General features: G+C 48.8%; 1 protein-coding gene and 1 long non-coding RNA gene across 4 annotated transcripts; one reads left to right on the forward strand and one right to left on the reverse strand.

The window, feature by feature from the left end:
- Positions 1–3,723: 3,723 nt before the first annotated feature.
- GDNF (glial cell derived neurotrophic factor) lies at positions 3,724–25,888 on the reverse strand. Of its 3 annotated transcripts, XM_068667012.1 has the most exons (4): positions 25,380–25,888; positions 23,986–24,359; positions 22,571–22,768; positions 3,724–6,649 (listed from the first exon to the last, which is right to left on the reverse strand). In XM_068667012.1, exons 3-4 carry the CDS (start codon positions 22,740–22,742, stop codon positions 6,165–6,167), a joined length of 657 nt encoding a protein of 218 aa, XP_068523113.1. In that variant the 5' UTR covers positions 22,743–22,768; positions 23,986–24,359; positions 25,380–25,888; the 3' UTR covers positions 3,724–6,164. The 3 variants fall into 3 exon arrangements, with proteins under 3 accessions (XP_068523113.1, XP_068523114.1, XP_068523112.1); XM_068667013.1 differs by lacking the exon at positions 25,380–25,888 and having other exon boundaries at positions 22,670–22,768; positions 23,986–24,988; XM_068667011.1 differs by lacking the exon at positions 25,380–25,888 and having other exon boundaries at positions 23,986–24,988.
- LOC137848094 (uncharacterized) lies at positions 23,508–25,520 on the forward strand. Its single transcript, XR_011091174.1, has 2 exons — positions 23,508–24,068; positions 24,985–25,520. It is a non-coding gene; the product is annotated as an uncharacterized lncRNA (long non-coding RNA).
- Positions 25,889–27,252: the final 1,364 nt, after the last annotated feature.

Consider the following 27,252-nt stretch of genomic DNA (forward strand, 5'->3'; position numbering starts at 1 on the left):
GCAGCCAGGACTGGGATAGCTGTCAGGGACAGAGAAGTTGTCCCCACTTATTCAGCTGAAAAGCAGAAAGGTTTCCACATTGGTCAGGGAGCCTTTTGGGGAGAAGGGAATGAAATGCTGCAGTTTGAGTGAAAAAGCCAATACCTCGAGGACAGGCACTCGGTGGGCGCACAGGGAGGTCCCAGGCCGGCGGCTGAGCACTGGGCGTCTCTCTCTGGCTGCTGCTGCAGCTCTTCTGAAAGCCAGTGGGATTAATGCTGCTAGAATATATGGTTTGTTTAGTTATTTTTATTGACCCGTGAATATACCTACTGTATAATTTATGGACCCATTTGTGGTTCAGTCCTGCGATGTTTGCTATAGAAAATCTCCATTGAAGCCAGCGGGAGATTTTGCTAGGGTGAGAAGTGCAGGCCTGGCCTCTGCTTAGCCTTTTTTCTTTTCCATTGCAACACAATTAACCTTTTCATTAGAAGAGCACTGTTCCAAATAAGCAAACCTCTCAATGTGTATTACTGAGCCATCTGAAGCTGTCTCTTGCTTTGGAACAAAACGTCTTTGTTCCAGCCACACATGACATTTGAAGACCTATTTATACAATGTGTCAGCTCCATTTGTTTTCTTCATCCTGATATTTTCCTCTGTATTTTTGGTTAGCCGTCCAGATTGCAAGGAGCAAGGCTGCTGCTGGTTTCCTCCTGCTCTGTTACAGACTGAGCCACTGGCTGCCCTTGGCCTCTCTCCCCTTTTGCAGGCAGAGGTGAAACAACCCAAAATCAGAGTTTTGCCTACCTCATCCTCGCTGTACTGAGATTAATGCTACCAGACAGCTTGGGGTGGAGAGCACTGAGAGCTTGCAGAAGGACCTGGTATGCTCACAGTTTCTCTCTTGCCACCCTGCCTGTGGGTGGCTGTGAGATGCACGGAGCCACAACCTCTTTTGCTACAGGGGACCAGGTTGCAACATGTAAATATCCCATCCTGCAAGGTACCTGCATTTCCCAGAGACTTGCTCATGCCCCAGGTGTAGTAATTCCTTCTTGTCTGACAGCTCCGTGATAACTGATGCAAAAAAATAAACAAAGCCCATAGCAAAACAAAAATAAATCCCTTATCAAGTTTTCGAGGTTTAAAACTTGAAGCCTTCTGATTTTATGATCGGTTATAGGGTTTTGGTCCATGTGTGGTAATGGAGTAAATGGAGTTATGGAGAATTGGTGTATCCTCTCCCCTGGGATAAGTAATTTATCTAATTTAAGACCTGTGTTCTCTTTGCAGAATGGACCCCAGGTACTGCCATCCCTGCTGCATAAGCAGCAGCATGACATCTCTCCAGGCACTGGCACTACCTAGAGACTAAAGAAAGTTTAAGTACTTTTTGTAATCACAGAATCACAGAATGGTTTGTGTCAGAAGAAACCTTAAAGATCACCTGGTCCCAAACCCCAGCCTTGTGCAGGGATACCTCCCACCAGGCCAGGTTTCCCAAAGCCCCATCCAGCCTGGCCTTGAACACCTCCAGTGATGGGGCAGCCACAGCTGCTCTGGGCAGCCTGTGCCTCATCAAACCTCTGAGCGAAGAATTTCCTACTCATGACTAACCTCAATCTATCCTCTTTTAATTTAAAACCATTCCCCTTTGTCCTATCATTATCTGTTTGAGAAAAAACTTGATCTCCATCTTTTTTGTAAGTACCCTTTAGGTACTGAAATGCTGCAATGAGGTCTCCCCAGAACCTTCACTTCCACAGGCTGAACAGTCCCAGCTTTCTCAGCCTGTCTTCACAGGAGAGGTGCTCCAGTCCTCTGAGCATCTCCATGTCTCTCCTCTGGACCTGCTCTAACAGCCCCACATCCTTCTTGAGCTGGGGGCCCCAGCCCAGGATGCAGCACTCCAGGAGGGGCCTCACCAGGGCAGAGCAGAGGGGCACAATCCCCTCCCTCCACCTGCTGCCCACCCCTCTGTTGCTGCAGCCCAGGATGCAGTTGGCCTTCTGGGCTGCAGGCACACACTGCTGGCTCGTGTCAAGCTTTTTGTCCACCAGAGCCCCCAAGTCCTTCTCTGCAGGTTTGCTCTCAGTGGGTTCTTCTCCCAGTCTGTGCTCATGTCTGGGATTGCCCCAGCTCAGGTGCAGCACCTTGCACTTGGGCTTGTTGAACCTCATGTGGTTCACACGGGCCCACTTCTCCAGTTTGTCCAGGCCCCTCTGGATGGCTTCCCTTCCTTCTATTGTACTGACTGCACCACTCAGCTTGGTGTCATCTGCAACCTTGCTGAGCATGCACTCAATCCCACTGTCTGTGTTATAATCCTTCACACAACCTGGCAGATGAAGCTTTCAGGCTGCTTCAGTGCATGCAGGGTGCCAGGGAAATACTGCAATCCATACTTGAATCAGAAAAGGAGGCTGATGGTGCCAGCCCAGCCGTGGCAATCCTGGGGTTGCAACAGCAAAACCTCATCTGCTCTCCATAATATTATCCTCATTTCAAAGCTTGGATGAAAGCTGGGGAAGGAAGATGAAACATCTCCATGCAAGCAAGCCTGGTCGTGCCAGCTATTACATAGTCCAGTCTAAGCCTTTGATAAGGCCAAATAGGTTTCTTTGTTGGCCTCATGCTTCCCCATCCACATAAGAGGAGCTGGGAGGTTTGGGTTATAAGGTCAGAGATCCATTACCAGAGCATCTCACCATCGTGTTTTATATCGACATTCCCTCCAGCTCTTGGGGAAGTGCACAATCTCCACTAAACAAAACGCTGCAGGTTATTTTCATGCTAAAAGCCTAATGCAAGCTGTATTGAGCCAGACTGCAGTCAGCAGCCCCTGTGCATGGTGGCTGGGCTTTTGCTGCAAGTCATGGGGGCAGTGGCATGTGAGGAGTCATGCCTCCAGCTCTGCATGCCTCCAGCACATCTGCAGTGCTGCCGAGCCTTGCTTTACATTCCAGCAGCTGTGCTAGAGCTGCGTGCATGGCCTCACTCAGCACAAATGAAACCAAGGCATCCATATGCTGTACATTAAGAGAAAGAGTGTTTGATCTGCAGTGAGCCCTGGAAGCCTCCTGCTCACTGGCTCGCTGCTCACATGCTCCCTCCTCCTCTCTTTAGCAGTTTTGAGGAGTTCACAGAGCCCGGTGTCAAAACCTGTAAATGCATGTGTTTATTGACACTATGATGGGAACTGCAGCACTTAAAACTTTTGAGAAAAAGCTGTTGGCCACAGCCATAAAACCTGCCCTCATCTTTTCCATGATGGTGGCGGAAAAGAAAAATTCAAATGGTATTTTCCTATTTAAAGAAGAAGGGAAAATGACTGCCAAAGTGGATGGAATTTAGTCCAACTGATGCAACGCCTGGGTTAGAAAAGCAAAATGCAAATCTCCCCTGAGCACAGGAATGGCAGCCGTGCATAGCCAAGGCCACCACAATGATGCCGCAGCCTGGCACAGGCAGGGCACAGCTCGGGTAACGCCGGGCTTCGAGCCTGCCACCCAGCCTGTTATTGTGCCACGTATTTTGGAGATGCTTATTACAGTCGCATCACTCATTGATGTTATGTTTTACTAAGAGGTTACAGACGTCTCTGACTGACTGATGGTGAGACAGAAGAGGAAAGCTCCCCTGCAGAGAGGGCTTCTTGTTTCTCCACACAGCTGGGGACCGGGCAGTGCTCTAGCTCAGAAGTGGTACAATGAGGAAGAAGCACAAGCAACAGCCAGGTAACAATAGAAATGAGTTTTATTTTGTAAAAAGTTATAAAATGAATATTGTACAAAAATAAAGTCTGTAGAGAACTTTGGTTGATTAACACAAATGACTGAGACATAAATCGCAGGTGAAGTAAAAAACTCCAGAGAAGCACACTCCTGTTTTCAATAAGGTTTAAAAAAAAATCACAAACTTTACCCTTTTGTATTTTTAACATAGTGATTTGCTTTGGTGGCAGCCTCTTTGAGCTGCGCAGACAATGCTGTGGGGGTAAGTGCTGAGCAGCAGGGGCTGCGCACCCCCGAGCGCTGCGCGCAGCCAACCACCCCGCAGGGCAACTCAGCCCTGGCCTGGCAGGTTGAGCTGATAGTGCCCAAATCACACCGATGCCAATGGTGGCATCTCAGCTGTGCCCTGCCCAGCACAGGGGCTGAGGTATCCCCATGACCCTGCAGGTGGTCTCTGTGCTGCCTCCATCAGCCCAAGAAAGCTGGGGGATTGGACCCGAGGATCTCGTGAAGTCCCTTCCAACCCCTACAATTCTGTAAATCTGTGAAAGCAGCGGAGGTCGTGGATGAATTATATTTTGCAGACAATGCACATCTTTCTAGGTGTGTTCTGGACTTTTTTGTCCACTAGAGCCTTCTTGTCTGGTGCCCGAGGGGCCCAGGGCAAAATGAGTGAGGAGAGTCAAGTCATTGCACGCATGAGATAAAAGGTTGGACCATCCTTTTTGTTTTTCAATTGGGATTTTTTTTCTTTTTTTTTTTTTTTTTTTTTTTTTTTGGTTTTGTGTGAGTTGATGCTTCACTGATTGTCAGGTATGTCTAGAGACCTGCACTGCTGCTCCTTCAAGGAAAATAGTCTACAGAACAAGTGGGCGGTCAGGTACAAATGCCTTTGCTGTACTATCCCCTTCACTGTAAGGAAACTCAGATTGCTCTGCTGCATGATATGATCCTGTAATGTTTCAGTAAATTATATAAAACTCTTTGGTTATTTAACACAATTGTTTACCTGCAAACTATATTAAATCCAGGGCTAACTAATAAGAGGGATTTAACTTTTTCTATATGGAAATACGGAAGGAAAAGCTTAAATAAATACAACAAGAAATTATAAGGCTAAATGTGATTAATTTCCATTTGTCAATAGTTATACGAGGTCAGTTGGCAAAAAGTGTGAGAAAAAAAATGTGGCTACATTTTAAATATGACTAGAATTAGTCTGTCTAACAAATGGCTAATGCTGAGCCAAGTGCTGCGACCCTCACTCATGTAGAGCCATTTGCTCCTCCACTGGTATGACTGCAGTCACTTTCAGAAGTGTTGGTGAACAGGAGAAAGGGCTGCAGACTTTGGCACTACATTCTGTGAACATAATCAGGTTTTTGTTTAAAAGCAAAAAAGGTAAAGTAAGTGATTTTTTGCATTCAAGTTAACACTTTCAAAAGCATGGACCGTTGTTCCCAACTTATTTGTCTCTCTGTATCTTCCAAGCACCTTCTACTTTGGCACCTTTGAAAAGAAACTTTAATAAATAAGGAAAGGAGACTCATTACCAAACTGTAATAAATAACAATAACTTAATCTTAATAAATATCTTCTGTATATTTATGTCTCTGAATGGATGCATTGCATCAAGTAGTCTCTGCTCACTCACAATGACCAAATACAAATGTAGTTACCCAAGTAACATTAGTCCTTTGTAAACCAAAAGAAACACGTTTTGTGTAGGCCAGGCATGTTGTTTCTCTTACTATACTAGGAAGAAGTGCTTAAAAACTCAACTTGTTCTCATAGGTAGCAGAAGAATGAAATCCTACACTTGCTTTGAAGAAACACGAGATGGAAATAACCAAACTTAACCAGTAAGTGGAACTGTTTTGCTTTATACCGATACTGGCCCTGCAGAACTTGAGCCTGGGAATTTTGACTTTTGCCCGATACCATCTTACATTAATCTCATTATAGTTTAGAAGCGGTCCTAAGTGCTGAGGAACCACCCTTCAACGAGCAACAGCGCAACGTGTCTTTTGGTAGAGCTGAGGGCACAGGGGATGAGCAGGGTACCCCTAAGCTGCTCCTCAGCTCAGCTTCCTGGTGCGGGTGGGGGTGACCGCACCGCAGTGTGGTACTGCAGGGTTGTGTTTTTAAGCACGTTCCTCATGGATCCGAGTCTCACTGGTGGTGGACTGTGTCAAATGGGAACGGGAGTGCGCACGCCATCCAGCCATTGGCTCTCCACCCAAGCTTTTATTTACTTTCCTGTAGGACTTCAAAAGCCTCCATCTTTTAGGCAGCCTCGCGCTCCCCTGGGCTCCCACGCCCCCTCGCTCTGCGTTCTTGGTCCTCTTTTCTCCATTCTGAGCAGAAGCTTCCCCGGGAACCTTGGTCCCTTTCTTTGCATCATGGCAGGAATGCAAAACTGGAGCCGCCTCCAGTGAGCAAGTGTCAGACACATCCACACCTTTTCGCGGAATGTTTTTTCAGTATGTGGTAAACCAGGTTATCGTCCAAAAAGGACAGGTCGTCATCAAAGGCTGTGGGTCTGCAACAAGCTTGCCTCACTTTGTCATTGACTAGTTTTTTCTTTCGGGTTAAGTTTTTTAAAATTTTGTCATATGTAGTCTCAGCTGCATCACAAGATCCACTGCAATACCGGAAGATGAGCTCTTCTTTGGTTTCGTATCCCAAATCCAAGTCAGTCACATTTAAATGTATTTCTGTTAAGACACATCCCCGATTTTTACCCTTTTGATTCCTCCTTCCCTTTTTGCTGGAATTCTCTATGTTCATGGCTGCATTTTGCCGGTTCCTCTCCCGCCTGGAAAAAATTGGAGTCTGTTTATCTGGCGACCTCCTCAGTCTTTTAATGGTGGCTTGGATAAAGTCCACTACCTCATCAAACTGATCTGGATAATCCTCTGGCATATTAGCTGTTTGAGAAAGAGAGAAAATGTTTTGTCACACATCAGTTGTCATGAAGAGAAGTTTGTCAGTTTGTGGCTCAAAAACACAAGACACATGCAAGCTGCCCTGCCCTCTACTTCAGACACGCTAAAACTAAAGGGAATTTGGAAACTCATTTGGAAACTCATGGGGAAAAAGGAATGAGATATGTATGTATCTCTGCAGGTGTCTGCTTATGCTTGGTAGCACTCTGGCTTGTCTTTCAGTATTGGATGAACCCTGTCAAAATTGAGGGAAAGAGAATCATGTCATGATATGAATATTAGTTGTTGGGTGGATGAAGCTACTGTGGAGAGTTACACAAGCTCTTCCTAGCAAGCAGCAAAGGGATGAGGTTTCTTTGAGGCAATTTTGTGTTTGTAATTGTTAGTTGTCTTTTCACACCAGCAGTGGTTAGTATTGCCAAAGCCACCTATTGATAAGGGTTTGGGGCAGGACAGAAGGAGAAATTTCCTGGGGTGCCAGGCTAAGCTATTATTATTGGCTGGATGCCTGCTTTTTAATGCTTTTAGAGGATAATTACTATCAGAGCTTTTGAAAATTATCTTGTAGAACTATTTTGTATCACCAGATGCTTATTAGACTGAGTAGAAATAGGTTGGAAAAGAAGTATTATGTTAATTTTCAAGGGAAATTTTATTAATGCATTTTCTTTCTATGAAGTTAAATTACCTATTGCATTTTTCACTTGATATGTACTCTACCAGAGACAAATTATTCAAGTAAATTAAATGTTAAAGGCAATGAAATGTTTTGACACTAGTAGAATGAACCTCTTCAACGAGGGTGAAATTGAATATGTTCTTCTGAAATGTTCTGAGATTTCAGTTTTTTCATCATGATTTGGAATAACATCATATCTGAAATCTTCCCATGGACTAAATCCCTCAGTGTGATTTGTTTTAGTGAAGACAGTGATTTAATGACAGGTCAGGCTGTCAGGGGCCCATATCTAGATGCCTTTGTTTTGTATTATTAATGAATGTATCTTAAATACTTAAATAACATTGCAGTATTAAGATTTTTTTCTCCCATTCTTATTGCCTAAAATTGAGTCTTTGAAGACTTACTTATTTTGCAGGAAAAAGTAAGAGGATGCTTCTTTCTGTACTTAACTCCTAAGTGCCCACCTGCACAGTAGACTGGTTTCACACACCACAAGGGTCTAAAAGGGCTCCAGAAGGACCTCTACAAATGTCCCACGAACTGCAAATACTGGGAAAAAATATGCCTGATGTGTTGTGCCTGTCACACAGATGAGACAGGAACAGCTCTGCAGGCAACAGCTCTGTGCCACATTTCCCTAATGAGCACTATAACAGACAAGAGCCCTGGTGGGAGACCAGGCAGCAAATGTTCGCAGCCCAGATGTGAATGCATTGACCCTGTTCACAGAAGTGGGGAAGGCACAAGGTTGCCTCCCATTGCGGCAAGATGTGAGCTCTGTTAGCGTGAAAATCTGCTGAAACACAGTGTGTCTGCACTTAAGGATGAGTACAGATCCCTTCCCAAAGCAGCCACATCCCAGTGGCACCCTTCACAATCACAGAGGGATGGATCAGAAATACACAGCTTCTCACGGATGGCTCCCACAAAATAGTGCAGATTGGTAAAAGAGTAATGAAGGCAGGTGATCATGTACCTTCACATAAAGAGGGTGACACATGGGAAGTGGGATGCTATAAACTGAAGAGTTTGGACCCCAAAATTCCACTTTGCTTTACAGGTATCCTTGCTAAAGGCAACAGCCACTAACACCTGTTGCTCTGAAGAGATGCAAAGAAGGGATGTCTGCTAACCTACACAGCCATATGGGACCTGAACAAGGCAGGGTCCTGTGCCAAGCCCCATAGTCTTGTCCACCAATGGCAAGTGCACCCTTTGGGCACTCCTTTTGCTGCTACCTCTGTATCAGGTACCAAAACACCCACTGATAGCCATACCTACTGGAGGGGGTAGCATGGGCAGGTGCATCCATTGAATGCACTGCCTGGTTCTTGCAGGACAGGCTGGTCTGTCCATGCCATATGAACACAGCCCTCCTGAGCAAGGTCCTGATCAAGGTGGTAGGTAGGCTACATTCCTTAAAGGCAAGAGGAGGTAGACTCCATGCTAGACCCAGTCAAGAAAGACAACCCACTTGGAACTGGCTCAACATCCAATGATGAAATACAAGGATGTCCCTGGCACAGACACAGATGGAGAAGGCTTTGGCAGGAGGCACTTGCTCTTGTTGCTGTGAGACTGAGTGGCTTCTAGGTTTCTTACACAGAATCTCACTTATAACCCATGGGGAAAGATTTCTCTCCCTGATGAGATAGCTCTGGCTGTGCCATTCTCTACTCTCACTTTGAAATTACCCCACTCGTACTACTGTGACTACCCCAGCCCATACATCTGCCACATACTCCTGTCCCAATCCTTGTAGCAAATGTGACATGAGACCAAAACACAACAATCAGGGAAGCATACCAGGATTCAGCAAAACCCATGCAGCAGTCAACCATCAGGAAGAGGATGGGAGATTGTTATAGAGAAACCCAGCCTGGAGACCCTTGTCTGAAACCTTTAGCCTCATACTTATCTCAAGCCTGCTATGCTGCTGATGCAGCGTGGGAAGTGTTTCCTCCCATCTAAGAAGGGAGAAGCAAAACTGTGGATTACCTGAATAAATAAAACCCAGCTGGGCATACTGTTTTTAAACTGCTTGCAGTTCAGGTGCAAAGATGTCACTCACCCCTGTGACGGTGCTATGTGCAGGAGTCTACTTGGTTTACTAATGTTAACCTGACGGCTATAGGATTGAAGCACTGTCCTATCCAAGCCAGTGAAATACACCCTGGAGAGCAGACAAAGAGGGGAAAAGGCCCATGCTGTAGACTGTGCCCCATTTGGAGCCCATGCTGTCACTTGTCCTGGTTCATGCAAGATGACGACCCCAGCTACACCAAGGGAGCTAGTGTCACTGAGAGCCTTCTGCACTGTAAAGTGGCCTGTGATATTAAGAGGGAGGAAACATGCAGTAGAGGAGACCTATGCAACACTAATGCAGGCATGAGCTGTCAACACAGGAGAAGGTGGAAGCAGAAGGGAAAAAGTAGACAAATAACCAAGCCAACTGAGCAACAACTAGAAGAGCCCTACCTATGCACATGGACTTGCTGCAACCAGAACATGGGGTAATTAGCGGCATGACTGACTCCACTGATCTCACCAGGGTTCTAACATAAACCACACAGGAAGAAGGACTCTGAGCTGCAACCAGGGATGAAGTGTACGTGGCCAATGCAGATAAAGGAGCTGGAGATCCCTGCTCAGCTCATCCCCTCTTGCAACATCAGGCCACTTGGGAGACTCACTGGGAGGGCTGCCAGCACTGTGAGTATGATGAATGCCAATATGCTGTCTCAGGGGTGGACTTCCCCTTCAGCCCAGGGAACTGGAAAACATCCCAAGCAGATATCCAAATGAGTACAGAGGACTCCTGCAGTGACCATCAGTATTTGGGAATTACATCACCGGAGGAAGGAGGAGGCATGCAGGTGATATTTGGGAACCTGTGGGAATGGTGGGCACATAGCCTTCCTTGAGGAAGTGTGCTGGACCTGTCAGCCCTGGACAGCGTCTGCCTACCTACCACTGCACACGCTGTTACAGGACTATATGTCTACATGATTTTAAACACAATGGCAGCTGCATTACTGGGCCATGTGGTGAATCCTTGCAAGTTGTCATAAGCAACAACACCCTCTACCTGTGGAGCCCAAACTTGTCACCATCAATACAGTGATGTGCCTTTTGGCATGGACCTGTGCCCCTGGCACAGCATCAAGTGCAGCTGGACCCAACGACCACTAAGTGATGGGCCCAAGCAGTGGGAATTACACTGACTGGAGTGGCTTGGTGCTAGTTTTCTGCATATCCACTAAGAGTGGTTTGCAGGGTTTTGACAGCCAGGAAAGCCTGTAAAAAAAAAAGCTGAAGTAGGATGCTGGGCAACCAAGCAGAAATGATGTCATTAACAAAAACTGTGATGGGCTGAAGCAAGGCACTAGAGGTAAGTGCTAAGTTACCGCCAGATATCATACATGAATAAGCAATAACCACTGACCAAGGACTAAGAACCATACGAGGCTAACAGCAGGGAAGGCAAAGAAAGACAGTAGGACAATCCCAGCCTGAGGTGCACTCAGTAGATGCGCTCCAGGGATGCTGAGAGAGCTCCCCACACCACAGCTACTGCATGATGAGCACTTGTTTGGTCCATGCACTGCATAAGTGATGCTGGAGGTGAAGGGGTGCTGGGCTGTGTGGCCAGAGAATACCAGCACACTCTGAGGGGCTTCCTTGGCATCTAGTGCTGGTTTGTACCCTGAAAACAGGCACTCGATTCAGACATGATCTCCTTTAGTTAGTCACCCCTCTGTTGCAAACAGTTTGAAAACCATTTATAATCTCAGAATGAAAGTCTACAGCCTGGCAGCTTTGCTTCTCTAATGCACAACACTGCATAGACCGTGCTGGCTTAACTGTGCAGTAGGAAGGGCTTTCTGTGGGGACTTCACATCCCTGTTAAAAAAAAAAGATTATTATCCCTACCTATAAAACACACAGTTGGCACATGCATTTGTGTGTTATATTTGCACATACACATGTACAAATACATATAATTACATACACACACATTTTTTTCAAAACAAACTGATTTACTGACAACACCTCCCTTCTGGTGGAAAAGCTGAGAGAACAAACATGACAGATGCTTGTCAAGCTGTACAAAGTGCCAGCAGAAAATGCTCAGACACTACGGCAACAAAAGCAGCAAAATCTTTTCTGAGCAGCAGTCCCTGGTCGCTGGCTCCAGGGTGTAAAAGAATCAAAATTAAAAAATCTGAAGCCGTCTAGGATAGGATAAGGTGGGACAGGATAGCCCACAACAGCATATGCTCAATACAGGTTAGTAAGGTTGGCTCATATGTGCATCAGTGTGATAAACCTCAAAGCAGGCATTCCCTGGGGGAGAGATCATGCATCCTGGACATATAAAATTTTCCTTTTGGGGGCACTTGGCCTCCGTGTATCTTGCCCACAGCATGAGAGAAGGGCTCACAGACCCCAGGGGGCAATGTGACAGGGCTGAGCCCCACCATTTACAACAGGGTGCCATGAACACTCACAAGACTGGTGTAAAGTCATGAGGTTTTGCTTGGGGTTTACACCATGTTTTTGAGAGCCGCTTCCTGACTGTTGACCTCTCGGAATACCAGCCTGCTGAGTCTCTCCTTCCCATGGCATTAAACCTCTTGTCTTACTTTCTCTGCCATTGACCCTCTCACGTTCCAGTTACAGACATGCTTTAGCATCACCAGTGCCTAGCACCCTGTCAGCAGGAGCATGGGGCAGGCAGTGGTGCCCTGGCAGGAGCTGTGGCAAAGTGCATGTGTCCTGCTCCTGCTCACAGTCACAGAATGGTTTGGGTTGGAAGGGTCCTTAAACATCACCAGTTCCAGCCCCCTGCCATGGGCTGGGACATCTCCCAGGACACATCCCACCAGACCAGGCTGCTAAAAGCCCCATCCAGCCTGGCCTTGAACACTTCCAGGGATGGGACAGCCACACTTCACTCTCTTGCAGCTACCTCTTTCAATGCTGTCCCAAAGACCTGACCTCTCAGCTAGGAAGAGGCAGAGCCTTCTCCTCTGCTGGCAACCACAGCATGAGTGTGCCTTCTAGTGCTGGAGTGTCAAAAGCAGGGGCTATGAATGGCAGCCACGCTGCTTTGAGGCAGCTCTGTCTTCCATGTCCAGCTGAACCAGGGCTGTTGATCTGCCAGAAGTTTCTCAAAGGATCAGAAAAATAGTAAAAATGCAAAGAAGGAAAGAATGAAATACCATAGGACTGCTAAACACAGGCATCTGGAAAGTGACCAGGCTGGGAGGAGAGCTGGTCAACATCAGATATCCCAAACCCTGGGAGTCAAACAAAAGTGAAGATGTGAGACCCATTTTAAGTAAGATGCTTAGAAAACAAGAATATTTGCACCTTCTGTTTGCTGTCTGCAAGCTGTCTGCTTTCTTTTTGAACCTTTAGGTTCAAAACACTTAGGACACAATCAGATTACAATTTTGACCCAGGTTAGGAACTTCCCTGTTGAATACATGACAAAATGCTTGCCTCGCAGCTGCTCCCCAGAACCTGAGGCTTTGACCTTCCTGTCCCCAGCATGGTCCCATGTCCCCTGGGCACAGTAAAAGCTGGCAACGGGTGCAGGCTCCTGCAGCAAACACCCCCATAGCTCCCCACCAGTCCCTGCAGAAAGCCAACCCATAACCCTGCATGCAGGGAAATATGCCTTCCTCTGGGCACTTTCTCTGCTGCAGCCCCAGAGCCTGCTGTTGCATTTCCAATTAATTAGAGACACCGTGTGCCAGCGGGGCAGGGATCTGGTGCCTGCACTTTTTAGAACACTAAACAGTGGTCAGACAGACTCACACATAAAGTAGGTCTAAATGAATATCCAAAGCAAGCTTGTCACATTCTAAGGAAAACTGTTTCCATTAAGGAAAAAATGGACATTTTATTTCTTTCTGTTCAAATGGGATCAAAATTACATTTCGTAAAACTATTCCTTTGATTTCACTAGCAACAGATTTATTTTAAAGCCAAATATTCCCCTGCAGTGGCAGTAACCCAGCATGCTAGAGCGAGAAACCCTGGGTTTGTACCTGACCACAAATTGGTTTCAGTGGGAACAGATGGATCTTCAGCTTTTGAGAAAAAAAAAAAAATCCAGTTACTCATTTTGGTGCCTGGTTATGGATTTAAAAGGCTAACTACAGTCTCTTCTAACCATGCTGTTTATTATGGCTTACAAGAAAGGCTTAAGTTCTATTAACTGCAAAATAATAATTATAGAAGCAGGGTTTCCTTTTTATTTTCAATCTCATAAAACTTGAAGTTTAAAGGTATTGGGAACTGTATTTATGGAATCATTTTCTCTACTGATCTTGGGAAAACTTAAGCATGTCACTGCAGTATCAGCTGACACTCTGCATGTCCTGAGTAAAAGTGATTGAATAAAACTCACATAAGGTATACTAAAAATGATAAAATTGTACTTTTGTTTTACATTGTATCTTTTATGCATATATTTGTGGTATTGTGTAACGACTACATCAAAACATCATGCTAAACATTTAATACAATTACCAGGATAATATTTCACTTAAACACAGCTGTCTTTCAGTTAGAGAGGTTCAAATAGCAGCATTCAGACTCTTGTTTAAAGTAAGATTTCAAAGTCCAAGGGATTTAATCCAGCTAATTATAATGATAAGCACTATTTAGAAAACCCAGATCCAGATCTGTGTTAACATCAAATGGCCCTTTTTCAAAAACAGTTCTGGTACTTTCATCTGGGCCCTTAACTAAAATATTTTAATTTCCTTTCTTTCTTGGTTAATTTTAAGTTTCCTCCAAAGTTATAATCACAAAGATGTTTGTTCTTAGATCATTTGTTGGTGGGAAATATACAAGTCATGTGCCTCTAATTATAACTGCAATGAACTAGCCTCATGTTTTCACTGCTTATGAAGATGACTCTGGTATACCATTTCTTCATTAATTATTTTATTCTTAGCTTGCTTTGTTGCGATTTTTTTCAGGTACTTATCATAGTGGACAAGCCCTACAATACAGAGTCTCTCCATCTCATACCACAAAGGCATATTTTAGGAGACCCTTGGGGTAATCTGTTTGTGGAAGTGTGACCTTAGCGAGCCAAAAATACTCATGTTATGATCATTCTTTGTAAATAAAATGTGAACTATGATGGGGATAAAATATGTATTTTACTGAAAATTAAGTACTTCTTGTGAAAACAAAGCTTATCACACAGGCTTTAAATGAAAGCCAGTTGCTAAAACTAGTTACACTAAAAAGTTTTCAGTATTTAAACAATTAAAACACCACCTCTTTGAAGAATGACTTTGCTTTCATGCCTTGCATGAAAATCTGTAAGGCATGATTGCCTTGTGAAGTGAAATGGAAACCAGTTGGTTGTGTCCATTAGGTAACAGAGCATCAAAGACAGCAGGTCACCTCATCTCTAAATGTTTAATACAGTTCTGGTTCAGTGCCTTGCTCCCTGCCTTGCCAGCTCCCAGGAAACACCACGTCCCTGCTCACATGCAGAAAGGTCTCAGAAATGGAGCCTGCTGCTGGTGTTACTTGTCTCTCATCAGGGCAAAGGGCTAAGTAACTTGGCTAAGTAACCTGGCGCCACTCACACCAGTCAGGTATGATAAGGCAGTACTGGAAACAGGCACGGGGTTCAACAAGATATGCTTGTTCCTCATGGAGCAGACAATTTTCTGTTTGTAGCTCACCCTGCCAATTCCCATATGTTGGTCACACTGCTGAACCTCCAGAGTACTTCATATTTTCACATTACTGTGCTTGGTGCCTCCCCTTGCATCTTTTTTTCCTGCTTTCTCACGTGTATGAGATGCTCAGTCTCCCCAGGGAACCTCACTCTGTGGTTCCCAGCAGGAGAAGATAAGGTAGGAACAAGACCATCACAACTGCTGCCAGTGGGGGATTGGCTTGGTAACAGGAAAAAAAAGCGAGGCCAGGTGAATTGGTTGAGGTGAAGGAAGCTGTCTTGCAAGCTGACCAGTCCACAAGTGTTTCTTACTCCTAATCTGGTCCAAATGGGAGTCATCCATAAATTTCTGCCTGACCTTGGGGCTGAGCACCTCCTCTGGCCTCTCTGGGGGTGGTCAAAGGGGTGTCACATCTTGCAGTCAGGTAGCAAGGGACCAGCGGGTGGCTGTGGTCTCACCTCTGACTGAGCTTTGAACAACCAGCTCTGAGGCACCAAGAAACAGACAGCCCTTCATCACTTGCTTCCCAGGTTTTGATACAGCTCCTGCAGTAGCAGCTAGGACCCTGTCCTGGTCTTACTGCACAAGGACCATATTCAGGCACATAAAAGGCAGTCTCTGCACCTGACAAAGTTACAGCACAAACTGTGTAAAAAGGGAAAAAGGAGGCAAAGTGGACACCCTCTGCCTGAAGCCAGTGACAGAGCAGGAGCCAAGGCTGGGTGAGGAACATACCTGACCTATTGCCCACCAAATCTCCTCACTAAGGCCTCGTACACCTCCAGATCTGCACAATGCTGCAAATCTAGAGCTTCCCAGGGTAAGTTGGGTTTATGCTTAACTCTTGGTTCTGTTCCATCACTGAGACAGCCTTAAAGAAGCCTTAAAGAAGTACTGGGACATGAAACTTGTGACCTCTATTAGTAACAGGGCATGCAGCTAGCTAAGAGGCATGGCATGGAGACTTAAATGGAGGAAACACTGCTGGTAATAAAAAGAAACTCTCTTTGGCACTACTGGGGCAGAACTGATCCAGATCAGCCCTCACATGTCACTAGTAAAACTCCACATTGGTCACACTGCACCACTTCGGTGCCAGCTCTCTGAACCTGAGCAGCACAACTGATCCAACAGCAGGGGCACCGCTTCCACAACAGCTCAACACAACTCCGACTAAGCAGCTGCACCTGGGATGCTCCTACACTGCATCTCCTGGCTTTAGGGCTGTGCCAAGGAACAAACACAGGCAGCAATGCAGCAGGAAGGGGCCCTGTCCCAGTCTCTGTCCTGGAGCAGAAAAGCACAGCCATGTGAGCAAAGCCATGACTGATGAGCCTGCAAGGACAATCTCTGCTGTGGTCAGATTTTGATTTGGACTATAAGTAATAAATTTGCTTCCTGTATTTCAACTTTTTTTTTTTTTTTCAATAGGCATGATATGTAAAGTTTCAACATTACAGTTTTGAAAATGTTCTTATTCTATTCATCAGTTCATGGATCTCAAGCAGGTGCTCCTGCTCTGCTGCAGGAGATGTCACAGTGGGACTTGTCAGATGGTGTCAGTGGCTGCTCAGAGACAGCAAGGCTCTGAAAAGCTCTGCCTCCTTCCAAGCCACTATGCTGGACACATGCCTCCTTGTCAAAAAAATTGAGAGCTGTTGCTGGTTTTGTCAAAGAAATCTGATCTGTTTGGGATGGGAGCAGAGATAGTCCAGATATTTGTATGTAGCTTGTTAGATAAAGGGGATAAGACCAGCTTGCCTCAAAAAATGTGGCCACCTGAGAAGATCTGGCACACCTGCTGTAACACTGCCTTGCCCACATGCAGAAAAACAAGTATTTTGCAGAAAAACAAGTATTTTGAATCCAGTGATTGCTTCTTTCTAAAACTCAATAATCATTAAAGCATTTGTACGAGTCACACTGAATTCAAAGAAATATGCCTGCAGTTTTCAGTGTAAGCGCTGTGCCAATAGATATAGACCAAGGCAAAATATTAAATATCTGCTAAGTCATACACAGTGGCTTTTTTCCTTAAAAAATTGCTGATATTTGAAATGTCTTACATAATTCATTTTCTGTCCTTGATCTTAAAACCAGACATATTTTGTATCTTAATGCTTTGTTTGTACCTGCCTCAAATATATCTTTTTGATTCTATTTTCTTTCTTCTCTCTGTAAGCAAGACTGGATTGCCAACAGTCATTGAAATCTTTCCTTTGGTTCCCCTTACCAAGTACTATTTGCTCAGAAACCACAGCTGTTTTTGTAAAAAAAAAGACCACCCTGCAGTGTCAACCATTCTACCAGCACTAGTGTGTCAGTGGCCTCATTAGATGTCTGATGATCCTGAACGTTGTTATGCCACAATATTTAGTATTCTCACTTATTACTTGTCATTAACATATTGCTATGGAAGTATGAGAATCTTCAGCAAGTGTCATTATGTGGGGTTTGGCCTGTGTACTCCAAGTTTTAAGTTACAGTTTCTTGGTAGTGTGTGTGTGTTGGGGAGGGATGAGGACTGAATATTTGCACTAGATCATAGAATCATAGAAACATTAGGGTTCGAAAAGACCACCAAGATCATCTAGTCCTACCACCACCCTATTACCAATGTCACCCACTAAACCATGTCCCTAAGCACCACGTCCAACCTTTCCTTAAATACCCCCAGGGATGGTGACTCCACCACTTCCCCGGGCAACCTGTCCCAGTGCCTGACTGCTCTTTCTGGGAAGAAATGTCTCCTCATTTCCAGCCTGAACCTCTCCTGGCACAGCTTGAGGCCATTCCCTTTAGTCCCATCACTGGTTACCCGTGAGAAGAAGTCAACCCCCAGCTCCCCACACCTTCCTTTCAGGGAGCTGGAGAGAGCAATAAGGTCTCCCCTGAGACTCCTCCAGTCCCCTCAGCCGCTCCTCACAGGGCTTGTGTTCCAGGCCCTTCACCAGCTTTGTACCCCTTCTCTGGACATGCTCCAGGGCCTTGATGTCCTTCTTGTACCGAGGGACCCAAAGCTGAACACAGTACTTGAGGTGCGGCATCACCAGAGCTGAGTACAGGGGGACGATCACCTCCCCGGTCCTGCTGGCCGCACTATTCCTGATCCAAGCCAGGGTGCCATTGGCCTTGGCCACCTGGGCACACTGCTGGCTCATGTTCAGGCGAGCATTGATTTTGATGGGTGGGACTTGATGACTCCAACAGTTTCTCTCATCTTCTATAACTTTAAATATTCTACATCTGCCTTATGCAGGAATACTAAAACTTACAAGTCACTGCAGCCTATCATTTTGAGGATCTTGTTCTAGTGGACAAATACTGCCTCTCCCAGCAATCCATCAACAGTCATCACAGAGCTGACAAGGATTTCTAAAATACATTCAAGAGGCCTATGAAAGGTGACCAAGAAATGCATGTTGAGGTATGTTATCTAGCAACCCACATCTGCAAAACATCTAAAAGGATCCACACTTCCACTGGAAAAATTTTGAGGCCCCTAAAATGAAAAGGAGCAAAGACATAAAACTTTAAACAAAGGATAACTGTTAAAATGAGAATAAAACCAGATTCTCTTGCATTTCAATCATTTTCTCCTTAGGTCTCTGAACACCCTTCAAGGGAGTATATTCAGGAGATACACGTGACTGCAGCAAGAACAGCTTCTAGGGCTACACGCATCTGGATTTACCCAGATGTGCCCTGGAATATGTCTTCTAGAATCGTGCACATGAAAAGAAGACAACTTTGAATGCCTGAGATTTCTAAATGCCTAGAAGACCTGGGTGTGCCCATGCACAAACTTTACTATATATATGCTGGCCCAGTGACATACGCGCACTCAGTCTGAGAGTGGCTGGATGCACCGGCTGCACTGGATACACACAGATCGAATGACGAGTGTGGCACCTGCTCGGCTGGGGCAGACAAAAACCTCTCCGATGCATTGCATTTACTGTGCAGGGGCAGGTTGCCTCTGTGGCTTGTGGATGTCTTGCACTAGAGCACATCTGCTGCACTGTGAGGGTTTGAGGCAGGAAAACCTGGTCTGAAACATGAGAGTTCTCATTTGTAACATAAAATCTGTCTAATAAATACTGTAGGGAAGGAAATGCAATCATTTGGAAGTATAATTTAATATTGTTTTTGCCTTTAGAAGCCTTATAATAGCACTGTTCATTCTAGATACTTCCATTCCAGCTAAATGCAGAATCTTAACATTAAATGCCCCTGGGAGGGGATATGAAGAATGTTTAACAGAGGTATATCGCACATATAACATGGTGTGCTACGCTATAGCATGACAAAGGAACTCTCAACAACAGTTCACCATCCTGTGGCCATGGAGTAACTCAGTCATTACAATTCAGAGAAACATCTTCTCTGTCTATTAAAAAGAGATATTTTTCATTGATTTTTGCATATGTACTGCTAGTTCTTACTCAAGATGCCCACTAGATCAAGAGACTACATGTCATGTCCTGGATCTTGGGATACTCCAGCCCTCACACATGTGCTGATTACGGCTATACAGGGGCAAGCAGTTACAAAACGTATTTGCTGGGAAACAAATATAACACAAACTAAGTTTTTTTTTACAGTAATTTAGTTTATATTTGTTCTGTTCACACTCACTATTTAAGCTAATTATGTCCTTCTACCTGCAGACTGTAGCATGAGGGTAACAAAGGAAGTGTTTTCTAATGTTACAAACTCCCCAAGTACTCTTCTTCATGTGAAATAAGCTGTCCCATGAGCACTGATGCCTAAAACACTTAGAAACACTGGGATCATCTCAAATGCACTAGAGTTACAGAGGCTACTCTCACCCCAGCATCCAGTCCAATGAAAAATGCAGAAGACTGCAATTGCCAACACTCTCTGCCCTCTCTAATTACTGTCCCAAACAGCAAAGGTCAGTACATTACACCTGATCAGCCTGGGAGGTTAGGACCTTGCCTGTGGGCTGGAAAGAAGGAAGGTTTCCAGCCAACCTGAAAGAGATGGGGTAGCATCAGGTGACCTCAGAGTACTTTGCAGAGAAAGCAATCCCATTAAATGAGAATGCAGAAAGGTGTCGAGAGCCTGGGAAAACAGATCTGTGCTCCAGCAAGGTGTTTGGCCTTCCCCTCGGAGTGGGGCTTCATCTCACAACCCACCACTGCCCGTGGCATATCAGAGACCTGAGCTACCCCACCCAGCCTGCATGGCGACCACTACAGGGCAGAGCTGTGCACCCCTCTTCAAACACAATAACGTGGCACCCCGTCCTGCTCAGCTTTGTGAGCTGCCTCCCAAAGGTGCCATGCTGGCCACCAGCCCCCAGGGGTACCAAGGCATGGCAGGCCCACCAGCAGGCTGTGAGCATGCCTGATGCTGGAAGGAGAAACCAGGAGGTCTATGCAACACAGCTGCCACCCCTCTTATGTACATTGTTCTGTCTCTTCCCTGTTCCAAAGGGTGTGTGGCACTGAACGGTGAGCAGAGAGGAACAAGTGCACCAAGGGCAGGGCTGTGGTTACTCCAACACGACGCGCAGCCCTTGTTGGCCTGGATGGGATTGGTCTCGCAGGCTACGTGCTTGCAGCCAGCTCCTCAGGCACCACACGCTTTTAAGTCAACAAAAACAGTGTGAAAATGAATCAAAGTATTTCAGCGCTTTCTTACAGCTGCCTGTCTCCCCTGACTCACTTGGTTTGGCAACCCGGCTGAGATCAGAGTCTCCAGCATTTGGGCAAGTGTGCCGTGCTGCTGCTGTGCAAAGATCACAGGAACAGCCTGGGTTTTTCTCAGCTTCTGCTGTGAAGAGCAGCACTGGTATTCTCCCCTCACAGCCAGGCCCATCGGATCCAACAGGATCCACATTAGGAGGTGGAGGCCAAGCTACCAGTCCTTTCTGGAAGGACTGTTCTGGTGGTGCCTAGGAGCCCCCTCTGTCCTGGAAGGAGAGGCTTTGGGACAAGGCTGGCTGTTCACACAACCACCACGCACGTTAACACAGTCCATCTTCCTCCTCGCTTACCCGCTCCACAGAAAAAAAAGGAGGAAACAGTGACAAATTCGGTACTGCTAGCCATACCCTCAAGCTTCTGGCGAGACACCAGCTCATGAGGAACTGCATTCCCAGAGGTAGCTTTTAAGATAGAAGTGGTATTGCATAAATACATCCTCCCTGGAAAGAGGGAGCACTAACGCTCTCCCGCCCTGTGCTGCCTCCTCACTAGCACTCTTCTCACCAGAGAGCTGGTGTTGCTGCCAGTCTGTGCTAACATCACCAGCACAGCACCCACAAAGCTGATCTCTGCCTCTGGTGGGACTACTCAGCACATCAGTACCTTCCCTACCATGGCCGAGCAGCAGGGGACTGGGGTTGGGATCGGAGAGGAGGTGGCAGCCACAGGGGGAAAACACAAGCAAGGAGACAATGCAGAGGAGACCAAGTGGAGAACAAGGAGTGGGATGCTGGAGGGCAGATGCAAAGTGGAGCCACGGGGTACAATTCCCTGCTCAGCACCTCCACGCTGCACTAACCCATCTGCTCCCAGGGAAATCAGCACGGGGCTGCCCGTGGTCAGAGCTGTGACAGCCGCAGGGAAGGACATGCCTCCTGGTAAGGAGATAAAAATGAGCCTCGGTCATTGGATTCTCTCTGCTTCGAGCTAGAGGGAAAGGGATGAGCAAGGGCAAAGGGAACAACCTCCAAGCTGTGTCTCTGCCTTTGCCAAGTGGACATCCCCACAATCTGTGTGAGTATCTTGCCGCTTCTTATTGAGCCATATTAACTCCCACTTTAAAAAGCCACCAGTGTTAGCGTAACACTCGCATACCACTGTTAACATCCTGCATCTGCTATTGTAGGAGACCTATTATTAGCGAGGCATTATTATTATCTGTCATTTGGACTGTAAGCTGTCTTACTGTGAGCTAGTTCATGTGGATTGCTCTGCACCAAGCTCCTATCCCCACCACTGCTACTCTTCTGTAAATTTCCACATGGAAACACTGCTTTTGGGATAAGGATCCAAGGAGGATTTAACAAAACTCAGCAGCACTCCAGGATGTGTACAGCAGCACGGCGCAGTGTCCACCAGGACCCGTGCCCACTGCAGACAGTGAATAACTGCACTGGCAGCCCTGAGCAGCGAGGGGAGGCTGAAGTGGTGGGGAGGGAGTTTCAGCGCCCGCATCGCACAGTACTTGACCCTCCCATGGCTCCTTTGCACAGAATTAACTTCCCCATCTCTCAGGGTTTTTCAAGCAAAGGGATCCTAACATTGCTGGGAAGGAAGAGCTGGACAGGGGGACACTGCCATCTCCAGCTCCAAGATTTTTAGGATGACTGGGTTTGGAGCTGCTGCAGCCAGACAGAGCTGGTGCCCCTGCCTGGGAAAATGCGAGGAGGAAAGCAGGGGGGGTCCCTTCCTCACCCTGATGCCTGGGCAAAGGGGAGCAGGTTTAGCAAGACAGACAGCGGTGGCTACAAAGGGGAATGTTTCTTACAGTCACTGTGCACAGCATAGGGAGGCGGCAGGCTGATGGGGGAGAGATCGTCTTCAGGCCCCTCTACCACTGAAGGGGGCCCCTCAGGAGGCATCTTACCGGTGGGCAGGGGCGAGGTGGAGACCGTGTTGAGCAGCACCACGCAGACAGCCACAACATCCCATAACTTCATCTTAGATCTCCTTCCAACACGGGCCCCTGGCAGGGAGGAGAGGTCGGGTTAGCTCCCAGCTGCTGTGCTCCCCCAGCCCTGTCCCTTCCCTGCCAGCCCTGAGACACCCAGGGGACTCAGCAGGGGCCAACAACCTGCTCGCAGCCGTGCCTCTCCAGACCCTCCTGTCCTCATCCTGTGGGATCTCCTGGTGTGGAAGCGGGGCTGTGGGGTGGCCACCAGCCCCTCTAAGCCCAGGCATGCTGCCTGGGGGCAGGCTGGCAGGTCCCAGGGGCCTGCGCTCAGGGCTGGGTGGGTGTCACCATGTCCCCATGCTGGCAGCCAGGTCACCTTGTGCTCATCATCCCCCGGCACCAGGGCACCTGTCCCAGGGCTGAGACAGGGCGGACCCGGCTGGCCTGGGGTGCAAGGCTGCGCAGCTTTGCTGTGCTACGGGCAAACTTTAATTTCCCTCCTCTCTCTGTCCCCAATCTTTTTCCTTTGCTCTTGCCTTTTAATTTTCCCTGTCCCCTTTTCTTTTTCCTCCTCACTTTCTCCCCTTTAGTTTTCCCAGTCCACTTTGCTTTCCCCTTTCCCTTTTCTTTTCCTTTTTCTCCTTTCATTTTCTCTTTTCTCTTTCCTTTCCCTTTTCCTGTTCTCACTCTTTTCCTCTTCCCTTTTTCTCCTTTCCTTTTCCTTTCCCCCTTATCATCTTTCCCTTTCATTTTTTTTCATTTCCTGCTTCTTTTTTTTTTTCTGTTCCTCTTCTTTACCTTTACTCTTTCTCTTCCAGTTTCCCTTTCCCCTTCCATCTCCACATTTTCTTTTTCCTTTCCTCCTTCCCTTCTTTTTTTTTTTTCTTCCCATTTCCCTTTCCTTTCATTTTCCCCTCCTCTCCATTTCCTCATCGTTCTCCTCTCCTTTCCCTTTCCCTTCTCCTTCCCCCGTCCTTTCTCCCTTTCACCCCTTTTTCCCCGCTCCCCCTGCACCCCGACACCCACCTCCCGGAGCCGGCAGCTGCCCCGGGACCGCTTCAGCCCGGCCCGGCCCCGCTGGGCGGCAGCGGAGGGGTCTCACCGGGGGGCTCCGGCCGCGGGGCTCCGACCCCTGCCCGCCGCCGGAGCCGCTACGCGGAGCCCGTCCAGGCTCGGGCGCTGCCCTCGCACCTCGCCGGCACCGGGGCGCTCCGGGGGGGCGGCCCCGTGCCCCCCATCCCGACGAGGGTACCCCTCCCGCCCCGCCGCGACCCCCGCCTCGCCCTCACCTCCGAGCTGGTCTCGTCGGACCCGAGATGGACATCAACGCCGGGGAGCCGAGCGGCCGGACGGGCGATGCATGGGGGGCCAGGTCGGGGTCCGGCCGCCGGGACCCTCTTTTTGCGCGGTGGGGGCAGGCGTGGGGAAGGGGGGCGAGGTCGCGGGTCTGGGTGGAGGCGGAGGGGAGCCGCCAGCACAAGTGAGCCCCGGCGGCCTCCCCCGGCCGCCGCAGGTGCTGTGTCCGCGGCCGGTGCCGGGGTCTGTGCCCGCTGCGGCCCCGGGGCCGCGCTCAGCAGCGGCGGGAGCGGCCCGAGCCGCGGGGAGCGCCGCCTGGCAGCGGGAGCTGGCTCTGGGTGCTGCTCTTGGGACCCTGCCTGGAAATCTGAGAAAGACACTCCATCAACAACTGCGGGGAGTCAGATGAAGACATCAGGGCTCCTGTAACGCCAGCTGGTCCAGCACCGCGGGGAGCCGCGCACCGCTCGGACACGCACGCAACGGCGGGAAGGAGGAAAAAAAAAAAAAAAAAAAAAAGAAGGAAAAAAAAGAAAAAGAAAAAAAAAAAACGGGGAAAAAAAATAAGAGCAGCTGAGGAGGAGGGGAGGGGAAAAAAAATTAAAATCGCACCACCCCCCTCAGCCTGCTGGCAGAATCAGAGGCCGGCGCTGGGATTTGTAGCGCCGGTAGCAGCAGCAGCAGCAGCAGCAGCAGCAGCAGCCAGGCTTCCTCCTGCAGAGCGGGGGTCCCGTCGCGGCGAGAGCTTAGATCCAAGCGGGGAGCGGCGGGGGGCCGGGCCGGTGCCGGGGCTCTCCCCAGCTCCCCGGGAGCCGCCGGGGCTCCGCGGGCGGGGTCGGGGGCGAGGCGAGGCGAGGCGCGGGGGGCTCCGCACCCGCGGGCGGAGGGGAGCGCGGAGCCGGACGCCGGGGCTTTGCCAGGGCGACTCTGCGCCGCAGATGGATTTATAGGGCCCTTTGGCAGTGACGCGCCCTCCGCTGATTCGCTTTCAGACCCAAACACACGCTGGCCCCCCGCACCGGACCCCGCGGAGCCTCCAAATATCTCCCGGCTGAAGTCACCGGCCCGACATACCGTGCGCTGCGCGCCCGGCGGCGCAGCCCCGCGGACACCCGCTTGGCCCCGCGGCGGCCGTGCCGGGCCGTGCCGGGCCGGGGTAACCCAACACCGAGCCTCGGCGGCTGCAGGGGCTCCGGCACGGCCCGGCACGGCCCCCCCCGGCCCCGCCGCCGCCCCCTCCTCGCCCCCCGCCGGCCGCAGGTGCCCCGGGTGCGCTGCGCGGCCCCTGCGCGGGGGGCGGCGGCGGGGGGACGCGCGGGAGGCCGCGGCGAAAAGTGGCCGTAAACAGTCTCGGCTTACAGCCCCGCGCCCTGTATTTATGACTCACCCAGTTGTCCGGAGGTATGAGGTCCTCATGTCGCCGGTGCTATGAAATTAACGCGGCGGGCGGCTGGGGAGAGCGCAGGGATTGTGCGCCGGCCAATAAAGCGCTCCGTCTGCACCGCGCTTCTTCCTTTTTTCTTTATGATTTTTGTTGTTTGTTGTTGTTGTTTGGTTTGGGTTTTGGATTTAGCGTGCGGATATAGCTGGGATGGGGCGGCGGGACCCCGCGGGGCACCGGAGCCCAGCGACGAGGGACACCGGGGGGCACCGGGGGGACGAGCCCGGCGCCGGGCACGGCCGGGCCGGCGGCAGAGCTGTCACCGAAAGCTGCTGCCCGGCCGCGGGATCCTTCCAGCCCCCCCTCCGCGGGGTGTGCGTGTGGCTCTGGCTCCGCATTCACACGGCTGTGTGCGCGCCGGATCGCCCCTCTCTACCGGGGAAGGCAAGAGGCTCCCGGGATCCCCCGACGGGGATCGTGCTCGGCCCCATACATCCTCACACATCCCCACACACCCCACATCCCTGTCCGCCGGGGTTGTTGCGGTGGGGACAGCCACGGCGGCTGACGGGGGTCCGGCAGGGCAGGGAGGGGGGTACGAGGACCTCAGGTTTCCTTTCCTTTCTCTTCTCCCTTCCCTTCTCCCTTCCCTTCCCTTCTCCCTTCCCTTCCCTTCCCTTCCCTTCCCTTCCCTTCCCTTCCCTTCCTTCCCTTCCCTTCCCTTCCCTTCCCTTCCCTTCCCTTCCCTTCCCTTCCCTTCCCTTCCCTTCCCTTCCCTTCCCTTCCCTTCCCTTCCCTTCCCTTCCCTTCCCTTCCCTTCCCTTCCCTTCCCTTCCCTTCCCTTCCCTTCCCTTCCCTTCCCTTCCCTTTTTTTTCCCTTCCCTTTTTTTTCCTCCCCCCCTCCAGCACAGCCCCAGACCGCTCCTCTGCCTGCCCCGGGGCCAGCTGCACAGCCCTGACCCCTTGGTTAGGAAATAGGATGAGGTCCCTGGGCATGGGCTCCAGAGCCTGTGGGCACCGGCAGGGCTTGCTGACTTTTCCTTCACCAGCGTGCAAGGTGCAGATGCCCCAGGTCTGGTGGGGATCTCAGACTGGGGGCTGCAAAGGGGATCACAGGTACCCCACTGGGTGAAATGGGTGCAAGATTCCTTCCCTGTGCCCTCTGCAGTCTGCAGTGAAGTTCTGGAGTCATATTAGAGGAAATTTGGAGAGGTCTGCTAATGTCATTTGGACGGGTTATCAGGACGCATATTTCTGAAGGTGGCATCTTCTAAATTCAGATGACCAGAGGGAGAGACAAATGCAAAACCTCCCCCTGAAGCCCATCAGGCAGCATGGCTTTTCCATTGCCATGGTTGTCAGTTCATGAAGGGAATTTCAAAACTATCTTCTGCTACGTGAGGGATTTGTGATGAAGGGGGCAGCATTCCTTGGGAACATGCCCCCCGTTCCACAGGAACAATGCACTCACTACTTGAATAATGTCTGAACGAATTATTTTATTAAATTTAAAAATAAATCAGGCTATTTATTTTCATAACTGTGCTGTTTGGGGTAGGATCAATTTGCACAACAGAGATGTGTCTAAGAACAGAGGAGTGAAACGCTTCCAGAATATGTGAACTCCAATTGTAAATCTGGAACAGCATTGCACATCAGCAGTCTTAACATCAGTCACCTTAACTTCTTTTCAGTACAGATAACCCAGTGGTAGGCACCTGGAATAAAAGTTTATGAGTGCAGCCTCCTCACAGACAGCAATGCACTGGTGGAACATGATGGAGTGATGTGGGAAGAAATGGTACATGTGGTATCCATACAATAAAGATATGGGCATCTGATAAATGCATCTGTTTGTATATATGTGCATGCCAGGCAT

This window comes from Anas acuta, chromosome Z, assembly GCF_963932015.1.
Source record: "Anas acuta chromosome Z, bAnaAcu1.1, whole genome shotgun sequence".
NCBI lineage: Eukaryota > Metazoa > Chordata > Aves > Anseriformes > Anatidae > Anas > Anas acuta.